General features: G+C 47.1%; 1 protein-coding gene across 2 annotated transcripts in view; it reads left to right on the top strand.

Annotated features, from left to right (window-relative positions):
- Window positions 1–12,959, top strand: part of PLXNA4 (plexin A4) — a 405,534-nt gene that overhangs the window by 308,473 nt on the left and 84,102 nt on the right. For both annotated transcript variants that reach the window (XM_068670106.1, XM_068670107.1), the window contains exon 10: window positions 11,068–11,268. In XM_068670106.1, coding sequence (XP_068526207.1) covers window positions 11,068–11,268 — 201 coding nt within the window. The remainder of the gene's footprint in view (window positions 1–11,067; window positions 11,269–12,959) is intronic.

The following is a 12,959-nucleotide window of genomic DNA, read 5'->3' as shown; positions in this document are numbered from 1 at the left end:
CCACCTCTCCTGCTGTCTGTTACCCAACACACCTGATCCAGGGACATAGTTCTCATAGTTTTATACATGTTGGGCTGGTGGATAAGCTGGGGTAGCCTACTTGAGCTGATGGGATAAAGGATTAAGGCTTCTTTTGTGCTGTCCTCTGTAAGATGAACACTATCTTGTTCTGGGCCTTGCAAGGAATTTAGCTTTGTGGGGGGGAAAGAGAGGGAAAAAAAAGGCAAAAGCGAAAAGCAGGCCCAGATAACAAATCTGTTATCTGCTGGGTTTAAAAGATACATAATCATTTAATTACCTTGAAGGAGGTTTTCATCTTTCCCTGCTCAGCCGATTTGTGTGTGTGTGTTTTTCTTCCTCCCCCAAACAAGCTTTTTATTAAAAGGATTTTCATCTGCCGCCGAAAAAAGAGACGAGAAGAAAAGATCTCGCACCAAAGTGTTTTATGTCGAGTTGTACGTGCTAATGACAGTAAAACCCACATAAAAGCAACGACTGCTTCAAATATTAATTTGTCAAAAGCGATAGAAAGCTGTGTGAGCTGCATGCTGGAAAGCAGCTGCTGAGTAGAGCACTGCTTCGCCCGGTGCTTGCTGAATGGAGAGCAGGGTCTGCAATGAAATGCACTGATTTATCCATGGTATGCTGCTTGTTTTTCCTGGGGGTGATTTTGGGGAGAAGAAAGGGGTGAAACAGAAGGCAGGGAGGGATAAGGGCAGCTCAGCTTGCCACCAGTAATGCCCAAGTCTCCTTATCACGGGCTTTGTAGGAAACTCAGCACCCTTGGCCACCCTGCTGGTGCATCTCCGCTTGGCTCAGGGAAGGCTTTAGGCAGGCAGCTTGCTCCAGATGAGCAAGCAGGTCTCCAGGGACCCCAAATGTCCTGCTTCATGCTCTTTACAGGGAAGGCATGGTGCCAGCTCCCTCCAAATGCACCCCTGCAGAAACACCCGTGTGGCTTCACCAGGGAAGGGCAGAGGACCCCCAGGGACACCTGATGAGCTTGGTGACCTCCTCGCTCCCTTGCGTGGACAAACCTTCTGATGATGCTTCTTCAGTCGTTGCTGTGGCAACTGTTCAGTTTCCCTCCTGCTCCTGTTTCCAGCCCCCGTTAACCCGGCCAGAGAAGCAGCTGCTGGAAGCATCAGTGCAGGGAGGAGAAAAAAAAAATAATCAAATTAATGTCTCTCTTATTTCTCAGGGATGCTAATGACAGTGTCAGCAAGGCCAGTACCAGAGGAGTGAATCCTTCCCTGCTTGTTGATCATCCTCTCACTCATCCTGGCACCTGTCTATCATTAAGGGGAGGATGTGAGGTGTAGTTTCTATGGAAACTGCAGAAAACCTGCTGCACCCAAGTGCTGTGAGCAGGCAGGGGACCAGCAGGGGAGGCGTGGGGACCAGGAGCAGCTCCGGGCAGGCAGCAGAGAGCATGCAGACCCTAAAAGACAGTGTCTGCACCCCATGTGGATAGGATGGGGCATAGTGGTGCAGGCATTTCATGGCAAATCCATTTTAACAGCGGGGGGGTTGGTGTTTATCAGCTGCTTAATTCTTTAGGAGGGTTTCCAAGCGTGTGTCCTGTCCTGTTGGCATCCTGTCCGGAGGATGGTGGGGAGATCCAGGAGGGGGTTATAGCTGATGGTTTGGATTGAGCTGTAGCTCAGGGCTCCCGGTGGATTGGCATTCCAGGCTGTGGAATTTCAGCCCTTGGTCATCATTTAAGCCCTTTCTCAGAAATGGAGATGTGTCCTGTTGTGGATACTTCCACTCCAGAGGTGGTCGTTTACACAATAATAAGAAGAAATTAAATGCAGCATCTGCAGAGCAGGCAGAAAGTGTTCCCCTTGTTCATGTAAGCATGTTGGAGCATGGAAATATAAGAGAAAGCTGCTCAGAGACACTATCAGGCATTATATGGGGCCACGGATTTTATTTCAGCAGGTGAAAATTTTATTCCCACCTCTGCGTTGGCTTGGACACATTCAGGTTTCTGTGCCTCTGTGTCTCTCACAGCCTCTTGTGCTTTGGGTAAGCACTTTCTGATCATATGTGCTTGTGCAGTGCTTAGTACCTGGAGCTGGGTCTGTTCACAAGAAATTTCTGAGTCTTTGCAAACTAATTAAGCAATTTGCTTTTGTGGTAAGCCAGCATTTGCCCTGACTTAAACTTAGGTGAAGAAGATGGAAGGTCTGTGTGTGACAAGGCATGTTTTGTTATTTTGGGGTACCTTTTGTCATCTCTTGAGATTTTTTGCCCCACGGTGTTCCAGCTGGCAGGGGAAAAGGCTAGTAACTTGTTCAGTTGCAATTACTTTTAGGTTTTCTGGTTATTATGGAGATGGATCTGCAGGAAATCTGTCCTGGGGCAGGGCAGCTCCATCATGTCCATGCTGAGACCAGGAATCAGACCACAACAGGAACTGATAGCTGATGGAAAAAGGCCTCGTTATGAGCAATTCATCTTCCCTTAATACACACATTTTTTCCTTGGGTCATAGGCTTTAGCTTCTTCAGGGAGATTACTTTGAATGGAGATGTAAGAAGCATCTGATACTCAATACCGTGTCCCTGCTAAATGCTGTACGTACCAGCTGGGCTGTTCATCTATGTAATGTAAGATTATTTATCCCACAGGACAGAGTGATCTCAGAATGCAACAGGGTAATATTCATCTGTCCCCGCCAACACAGCACCCTTGAAATAACATCAGGAAGAGCTTATGCTGTTTTGATAGCCTGACTCAGTCCAATGTCATTGCGATGCCTCAAGTGGCTACAGGGCTTTCAGACTATCTGAACATCTGTTAGGACAGCTAGGATCTGTGCAACACCTTGAAATTTGAGGGAAAAGTTGTTGTCAAAGAGGAAAGACAATTCCCTGTTCGGTCTTAGCGTGGAGTGGTGGCCTGACCCTCAAGCAGGAAGTTTTTGCTTTTCTCCATTGTAGCATCAATTGTGTTCACTGCTTTGGAACTTGGGAGCTTTTGGGATCTGGCCAAGGAGAAACATTCTCAGGATGTTGAAGCCACAGATAAGCAGCAGTGCTGGACTGTGTCTCCTGTTCTGCTTGGGGCATCTCCAGGAGGCTGAGCCCAGTTCCTCCTTCTCCTGCTGCGTCTTTGCGTACGAGTCCATTTGCTTTGGCTTGGGTGTTATCTCATGCTGTCACAGACCTCAGTGAGGAGGAGGGTGATAAGAGCCATGATATCATTGTCCTGACCTTCCCAGCGTGCAGCCTGGGGTGTTATGATTCCTTGGACTTATGTCCTGGTTTCCGAAGGAAGCAGGATAGTGTCAGCGTGGTCTGCGTGTGCACGTCCAACCCATCTGTTGCTTGTCCTTCTGTTGACTTCTGAACTCAATGGCCATTTCCAGCCTTGAGTGGAGCTCCCAGAGGTACTAAGTTCCTAAAAACTTAGAGACTTTCACTCCTCTCTTATGAAGAAAACACTACAGCTTGGCCTCAAAGCTGTAGTCTCCCCATTCCTTCTGAGGAAGCCTTGGTTAGAGAATATTCCTTCGGGATGCAAAACCCATTTGTGGGCACAAATATATTGAAAACTTATCTTTGTTGGAGAATTACATGTCGTTGTTATTGGTACCCATTAGATAAGCAGTAAGAGGTACGATTGCAGTGCTGAAATGTTGCAGCCTTGTTAGGATTACAATGCAGGGTATGGATATGCAATGCTTTATTATGCATGAAAGGTCTCAAGAACCTCAAATTTAAGTCCTTGCAGAAGGACAGAAGAAGTCAGGCTAGGCAGAAGCATTCAGAGTCATGGAATATTAATTAAAGAAGAAATTCATTAATGCATCAGAAGCTGGTTGTACTCAGCTGTTCTCTGCCCCATGCCTCCCATGGCTTTGCACAATACAATTTTACTGTGTGATATCTTGAGAGGACTGGCTTACCTAACCAGGGTTTTATTTAACGAATTCAGGACTTTTTTCCCACAAAGTTATCTTGTCTCCCTTACACACATCACCTTCTTCAATGTACACACTCATATTTCTTACGATTTCAAAACCAGACAATTTTCACGAAGGAAATACCAGAAAAGAGACTGCTTCCACATCTCTCCTTTGAGCAGATGTACCCAATGACACCACAATTATCTACATTTTTTTTCGCCAGTCCACTCCCTCCATCCACTGACCAGAAGGCTCCTGCTCTCCGGATCATTACTTTTCCTTCTGAGCATGTGTCAAAGTGGCAAAGGGCTGAAGAAAAGCTAATGTTGTGTCTCAATTTAAAAAGGATAAATGCAGAGCTTGGCTAATTATGGCAGCCTGACCTTGATCACAGCGAAGTAATGGAACAGCTGAGAAGGGCTCTATTAATAAAGAATTAAAGGAGGGTAAAATCATTAACATTGATCAGCAGAGATGTGTGGACTGGTTTCTGAGGCAGACTTGTCCTAGGTCGGCATCCAGCTCTTGGCAGCCCTGGGTCACTTCCCAGCACTGCCTGCATGGCCTAGGGGTGCCACTTTGCTCCCCATCAAGGGACTGAGCCGTGAGCCACACGAGGAGGTTACATCTTCATTTATCTTCTTTTTTTTGAGCTCCCACCCTTTGCTGACCAGCATCAGTCATCGCCCACTGACCTTCACACTGCTGAAACCAGGGACCTAGGAGGCTGTGGCAGCTGGGCTAATGACCTGCTGGTGATCTGATCGTGTCCCGTGCTCCAGCAGTGATGGCTGTACACTAATCTGTGCGAGCCACCATCGAGCTACGTAGTACTAGAGAGGGCAGAGCTTAAACAGGACCACAGCTCCTCCACCTTTTCCCAGAATCTCTTGCAATATCTGTCAAAAGAAAGCTTTTTTTTTGATCCTGAGTGCATGGAAGGCTCTAAACTAGAAAGTAACCACCAGAAGTGACAGCGATGCAAGGACTCAATTACTCCTTTGTTGTCTCTGCAGATGTTTACACTTCCCATAAATCCTGTTGCTTTCTCCTCATCAGCTGCCTTTAAAGTTCTGAGCATTTTCTCCGCGTATTATTACTTTTGCTGTGCCAATAAGTAAGTACGCCATCAATCAGGCTAACAGCATTGTAAACTTAGGAAGTGAAGATAAAATATATGGTGCATTAAAAAATTCTTTGACCGGGTGAGCTTTTTGTAGCCGGTTTGATTGCTGCTGGTGCTGATGTAAATTTGGGGGAAGTATATCCAGAAATTTATGAAGCTTGGAAGCCTGCCTGCGAAGCATTGACCTGAATCCACTTTATAACCTAATAATGTTCCCCAGCACTGTTTGTGTAAATTTTAAATATAATTTTACGATGCTAAGAATTAGTGGTGTAATAATGTAAACACAGCGCGGACTGTAACTCACCCCCTAGCCTCCCGCGCCGGGGAACGCCGGGCTCGTGGCTGCTTTGTTCTCCAAATTATCCCAGGCCTGGGAGGTTGTGTCAGAGTTTAAAAGTGATTCACGAAGGACCCAGTTTGTCACCCACGGAGCCCGAAGCTCCCCGTGGCAGAGATGGAGATGCTAAACAAGGGGGTGATGCTGCTCGGGTGCTGTCCCAGCCCCGACCCAGGGTGCGAGAGAGAAGTTCAGGCAACATGTTTCAGGCAGTCCCTGCTGCCTCTCATCTTACTGTTTTCCTGCTTTTTTATCCAGGGGAAATCTGATTCCTCTAAAGTCAATGATTTAAAAAAAAAAAAAAAAAAAAATCTGTCTTTTTTTGTTTGCTCGCTTTCATTATTTACTCCTTCTTTCCCGTACTTTTCTTTCTCTTTCCCTGTTGTTATGTTGTTGTTGGCGGTGGTTTTTGTTTTCTTTCTTAAAGTGATTTTTAATCTTATCTAAAAAACAGGACATCCAGAGGCTGTGGTCTAGATATCTTTGTGAAGAACCAATCCCTGTCTCAAATCTTACCTTCTTGGCTTGGTTACAGTACAGAGTGGGAGGGTGAGAAAGCCACAGTTCACTGCAGCTTAGCAGAGCAGATGGACAAAAAAACATTAAAAAGTATTTTATTTACATAATATATGGGTAAATAACAATCTGAGTATCATTACTTGTGGGATCCAGAAGGGCTTGAGTGTGGAAGAAACAGTCCCCACTTAGATGTACTTTGTGCTCATGTTCCTTCTGGGCAAGATGGCTTAGACAAGTGCAGAGAAGGCCATTGAACAAGGGATATGTAAAGAAATTTTTTAAAAACAAAATAACTACAACAAAAAAGAAGAAATTGTGGCTGCCCCATCCCTGGCAGGGCCCAAGGCCAGGCTGGATGGGGCTGGGGGCAGCCTGGGCTGGTGGGAGGTGTCCCTGCCCATGGCAGGGGTTGGGATGAGATGGGATTTGAGGTCCCTTCCAACCCAAACCAGTCTGGGATTCTGCGATTCTCTGACAGCAGGAGGAAAGGGGAGCTAGATGCATTGAGACTAACAGTGAAGGAATTGGTGTTGGTGTCTGTGTCTGGTTCTGAATGAAGAGAATACTCTCCTGGGAAAAGAAGGATGAAAAACTCCTGCCAGGAGGTGGTTGCCTTGCCAAACACACCTACAAAGCAGGCAGAAATAGATCAGCTCCAGTTTTCCTCCCCATAAGGTGGAGATCCTGTCAATGCTGCCAGGGATCCCGAGGGAGCAGCACAAAGGGAAAGTACGAAAGCTTCCCTCATGTGAATGTTCTGGGTGACAAGGGGTGCACAGGGAAGGATAAATGAACTGGGACCCCAGTATTAGACTGCTAGTAGGCGGGAGGGTCATTGTGTTTAAAACTCAGAGCTGATTTACCTGTTTCCATGTAGGATGCCTGCCATTCAAAGTAAATCTAACCCATTTTCCTTTGGGAAATGGAAAAAGCTTTGGTGAGACCTGGGCTCGTGGTCCTGGCCATAAATAATGTCAGAGTGTGGAACTGCACAGAATAAGGTTAGGAGAAACCCCGTGCAATATCACCACACCATGAAAGACTCCTACATGCTTCGTACCTGGGAGAGGAAGATAACTCAGGGTTTCTGGTCAGTCTCCAGCTTGGCCTGGAAAACAGCAGGACAAAATCCCCAAGAAATCATAACTCCGTATGCGTGGAGCACCATAAAGGGAGCAAAGCAATTAGCTCAGGGCTAAGACCACGTAGCCTCAGAGAGGTTTCATCCCCTCTTTTAGCAGACTCCTCAGGATGGCACTCGCTAGGGACTCGGGGCAGTGATGAGAGCCATAACACATATATGAGAGAAGAGGAGAGAAGGGGGCTCTCGTATTACTGAGACTTCATTATTTCTGCAGGCTGCAGCAAAACACATTTGCAGGCACTCTACGAGGAGTTATAAATAAGGAAAATTAAACTACCATCGACCCAATGAGCACAGCCCATTTAATGTGGTGTTTTCGCTACAAAAGCTCTCCGACTTGAAAGCTGGCAAAATTTGGTGATTTGAGGTGTGCATTGCTGCTGATACGAGTAATTGGCAAGGGTGGAGGATATTATTTTAAAGGGGCTGACTCATTTGGAAGCATTTAAGGGATATAATGAAAATACGTACACAAAATGGATCGACCAGAGTCTGCTTTCAAATAAGTTGCTCTGGTACAGATAAAACTGGATTTTAGCTCCTCTGGAATCTGAACCAGCTCCCCTTAAAGTCAAGGGTAAGGTTTGATTTATTATATCCCAAAGACAAAAGGGATGGGATTGTGCTCTTCCTTGGTCCAGTTGTTGTCAGTGTGTGTTTTGGCTTCTCCTACATTGTGCCAAAAGTGCTCTTCTAGCCTAGGTGATGCACATCACAGAGGAAGGGTAAAGAGAAAATACCCAGAATTTTTAAGGACCCTCCTGCTTGGGTCCTGGTGCGGAGTCTGCTCTGAGCAGGTTTTGTACTCTCAAATAACCTCAAAAACATAATCCTGAGCAAGCACAGAAAGCTGGATAGGGCTTGACACAGGCTACAAAATGAGTACTGTGGTTGAATTTGAACCCAGAGCCTAGCCCAAGCTCTTCAGTTTTCCGTGGCACATCACGCAAGGAAATTGCCTTCCCCCACCTCCCCGCCCCCCCCTGTTTCAATTAGAAAGAACATTAGGTCAATCAGATAAAGCCACATTGGGAGGATTTCCTCTTTATGGCGCTTGCCTCTTCAATTATCTATAATGAACTTCCTCGCAGCCCTGCAAAGCTTTTTATATGCAAACGAATCCTGTTTTGGGGCTGCCACAATCGCGGCTTGTTAATGAACTTGAAACAAGTGTTATCGAAAAGGTTACAGCACCAGTGGTGCTGGGGGGGGGGGGGGACACGGGATAAAGCTGGGCAAGACCAGCCTGCAGGTACCGTCGTGGGCTATCTTCAACCCCCATCCTCCAGCCCCCTTTGGAGGCTTTGCTGTTTGACAGACATCAAGCAAAATGCCCACTCCTGGGAAAAGGCTGCTCGGCGGCAGATAGGGCTTTGCCACCCCTCTGTCCCGACGATGCGCTGCCAACGCATCTCTTCCTCAACCGGGAGAAGAAAATAATAAAGTTGATGATGCCAAGGTCTGTTCTTATGCCAGAAGAGAGAGAGGAAGCTGATTTCGAGGCCCCAGGACATGTGAGGTAGGGAAGCCTGTGCAAGGGAAGAATCTGGGGGGTGGTGAAGCTATGCAGTCCCAAAAGGTATTTATGCGTGGCATCCTCTGGAGGGATAACAACTGGACTCTCACTCATTTTAATATAGCTTAGACTATTGGGGCGGTGTTTCCCCTCCTTCCTTAGGATTTTATAGGGCTAAATCACACGGGGTTAGATTATTTCTCACTTCTCCATGCTGAGTAGCTACTCAATCCTGTGGCTAACCCTAACACCGGTGTGCCTTGATAGAGCAAAAACATCGAACAGAAAGGGGGAAAGACTTTCTGCACCATCAAGCCTTGCCTTCTTTCTAAGACAAACATTTCTGCACCAGTTCAGCTATTGCATTTCAGCATTACTATTTCCCTGGGGATAATTCATCTTGGAATAGGACAACAGAAAGACGAGGGAGTATTGGAATGAGGTGTAGCTCCTCGAGGACACCTGGGGGTCCAGCACCCTCAAGCCTCTTTCCCCACTGGCTCTGTCTTTAGCATAATGCAGCATAAGGCACCTTCCACTGCTCATACACTCAACTTCTTGGGGCCTCCTCAGATGTGTCTGGTCAGTGAAGTGCTTGTACAGCACCAGGACCCCAGGAAAAACAGCATAGCAGTGGTAGAGCTCATCACTGCAATGCAGTACTGTGTGGGCATGCCACCTCTGATCCATGTACAAGTTAACGTGATAGTCCATTTAGCCTCAGACCATGATAGCACATATTAAAGAAGATCTTGTGTCAGGTTAACATCATCAGATAACCAGACCCAGGGTGGTTTGCCTCCATCCAGCTCCAGTGACTGCGTGCTTGGCTGTCTTGGTTCTGGTGTTAACCTGGGCTGTGCTAATTGAACTTCATCAGCACTTAGTAATTTCTTACACCTTCAGCATCACCCTGTAAGCACAGATGAGAAATCAGGTTGCCACAGAGGGCTCTTTCATCTGGCATCCCCCCTGGCACAGACAGACACGGAGGAAGGCTTCAGGACTTCACTGCAGCTGCACGTTGGGTGGGTGCTGGATTTTCCTCCTGCCTCTGGCCATGGGCTGGCTGACACCCACAGTGTCATGACTGATGGCTCTTGTAATTCTGTCCCTGGCTGGTGTAACTGCAGATGTTACACGTCGAATCCATTTCTTTATCTTCCTAAGCTATTTGCTTCACTGAGATGTTTCCACCATCTGCTCTAACAAGCTCCCAGGCTCTCATAAGCCATAAATTCCACTTGCCTTATTCTCCAGCCCTGGATCTGTTGTTTTCCTTCTCTTGTCCCTCACCCACAACTTCAGGTAAAGCTTTCACCTCTTCAGGTTATTTCCCTGTCTCTGTTTGTACCAGTTGGACCTGGCCAGGGATTCCCTTCAAGGAATTGCTGTAACATTGGGCAGGACAAGCTGAAATGGTGTTGCTCTCTGCTCTGGATAAGGTGGCTGTGCCATCATGATCCAGTAGTGTGTTCAAGAAGGAAAGCAGAGTGCCAAACAGTGCAGAGAAGAAAAACAGTGGACAGGTCTTCTCTTGACATCCAGGAGTTGGAAAGACTTTAAAAAAAGGACAGTCAGGCTCTTACAGGTGACCAAGATGGCATGGTTGGTGCACATGGCATGCTTATGTTTGTAGCCTGGTGTAGTGGCTGTGTATTTTATATCAAGCTGCCTTGGATTAGCAAGGCAAACACTGTACTATTTTCCTAAATTGTTGATAACTTCCTAGCATACGCGGATTTCACAGCTTGCAGTTGTCTGATTGCACCATGAAGAAGCAGTGCTCTGCTGCTCTAACTAAAGCTGTGAAAATTCACCTGACTTTGAACAGAGCTTTCTGCATTGCCCATTTAGGTGCCCACACCCAAATTATGCACCACACCTGGCTGGATTACCAACAGCCCCAACCCAGGACCCATTGCCAACTCAGCATTTTTCAAAACTGGTTGCAAGCCTTTCCTGGAGATCTCCACACAGTATGCAAAAGTTGTTTCTTGAGATCTGAATCCATCTCCAATAAATATTCTGCCCCTTTCTAAGCCAAACCAAACTCTCTTTTTAGCAGCCCATGCTCTGTGGCTTACAATATGTCTTGCTGCAGCCGTGCCTTTTGCACACCGGTGCATTGGTTGCTGGGGAGGCAAGGAATTATGCTCGGATTTGGCTTTATTCACTTCTTGGGTCATGGCATCATAACCAGGCTCAGACCCTGGGGGTTAATGGAGCAGGTAGGAAGAGGCACCAGAGGACCTCTTTGAGTCCTGAAGGTCAAGGGACTGCATGCAGTGCAGAAAAGGAGGTGGGAAAGGATGGCTTGTAAAAGCAATCCTTACTCACCTACTTATCTGAGCCTCCTCAGCAATGCCCCATGAATCCCCTTGTACCAAGCAGAGTCTCAGGGAGACACAAAGGCTTTGCAGAGCATCAAGTGAGAAGTTTGAGGAGCATCAGAGGATGGGGAAACTCATGGGTTGACTTGTTGTGTTGCCTCCTCTCTCCCCAGGACTGTCCCCAGCTGCTGCAGGCGGAGAAGATCCTGGTGCCAGTGGAGGTGATCAAGCCCATCACCCTGAAGGCCAAGAACCTGCCCCAGCCACAATCTGGCCAGCGAGGCTACGAGTGCATCCTGAACATCCAGGGCAATGAGCAGCGGGTGCCTGCCTTGAGGTTCAACAGCTCCAGCGTGCAGTGCCAGAACACGTCGGTGAGCAAACCCCGCTGCCCTCAGCACCCCCAGGCGAGCTGCAGGGACCAGGGAGGACCATGAGTGATGGGATCTAGAGCTGTGCTACAGCCCTTTTTACTTTATTGTATACCTGATTTCAGCTACAGTCAGGGTTGGTAGCTTGCAAACTGCCCCTTTTGCTCTTTAGGGCTGGGTTGTGTTACCAAAAAGCCTTGGGTCCCAGCATTTGGCCATGCTGGAGCACCTTAGCCGTGACCCACAGACATTATTTTCCAGTTAAAATGTCCGTATCCTCACAGTGCCACATCCTTGTTTGCATCTAAAAGGGTTTCCAAAGGGACTAATGTTCCTGTCAGCACTGAGAATTAAATTTATTATGTGGGGGAATTAGCAAAGGGACACAAACAGCATAAAAACAGTCTGACAAATGCCAGCAACGGGTCCGAGGAAGGCTGAGATGCTAAAAGCTTGAGACAAGCCTTCCCCAGGCTCTGTTTCGTCCCTCTGCCCTCCTCACACCTCTGTTTCCCCACCTGCAGGACCGGTGACACCAACCCCAGGTAGCCCCCGTGAGGTTTTGGGGCAGGAGCCATGCAGGTACATGGTGGTGGACACCTAGCACAGCTCCTCTGGAGGCTTCTCCACGAAATTTGTGTCTCCCAGACATGCATTTGAGTAATTCGCATTGCTGTTATGAGATGATTTATTAGTCAAAGAGCTAATTACAGGCTTTAGCCACTTCACTGCAGCTCTGCCACTCCATGCCGGGCAGGGCTTGTTAAAACCCATCACAACATATTCTGCTGCATTAAGCAGCGTGTTGGAGATTACAGGCAGTTCACACGTTTCATGATCTGTCAGAAAAAAAGACAAAAAAACACACACACACACAAAACTTTCCCAATGACACTGTCATATTTATTCTTTTCCTTCCCTCCCTCCCCCTGATTTTCATTACTGGTTAGTGGATTGTGAGCATCCGGATTCGAGATTTCACAGAAAAAAAAAAAGGGTTGAGAAAATAAGAAAGCATTACGCTATCTTAAAAACGAATTTCTGTTACAAAGTGAAAGCCTGGGGCTGGAGGAATATTATATGCACCTGGGCAGAGTCTACATGTCTATCCAAAGCATCTTAGCAGGGAGGAGCGGAGCCACCCTTCAGAGTCACAAATTATCTGGCAGAAACAAGCACCAGCATGGGGCATCTCAGGGTAATTTTAAGCACAGTTGGGCTGAATGGGGGACTGACTGCCTCAGCAGCCCTGGAGAGTCTCTCTTAGCCCCCTGGTTTGTGTTACTCAATAACTGAGCCTGATTTGAAGAGGTAATGGTGACTGTTCTCACGTTACCTGCATGCTTCAAGAAGCTGTAGTACCTACAACCAACAAAGTGGGCTCCAATGAATCTCTGGGTGTATTTGCTCATGTGATGCCTGAGTGCTGTGACAACACTTGATTTTAACATTTAATTTGATGTCATGACACTGCAGGCTACTCCTGAGCTGCTCACATGGGCAGGGCACTCCATAACCTTGCAGGGTCTGTATCACGCCTGCCCCACATTTGGTGGTGGCTCAGGTGGGCTTCTGGCATCTCCATGGGGAGAGGATTATTTTGGAATAATCTCTACTCCTTCCTCTTCTGCATCCTACCTCTTCCTTTTCTTCTCCTTTCTTCTTTTCTCTTTTTTTTTTTCCTCTCTTTTCTT

This window comes from Anas acuta, chromosome 1, assembly GCF_963932015.1.
Source record: "Anas acuta chromosome 1, bAnaAcu1.1, whole genome shotgun sequence".
Lineage (NCBI taxonomy): Eukaryota > Metazoa > Chordata > Aves > Anseriformes > Anatidae > Anas > Anas acuta.
The sequence above is the reverse complement of the archived record's forward strand: the minus strand, read 5'-3'. Positions and strand labels throughout refer to the sequence as shown.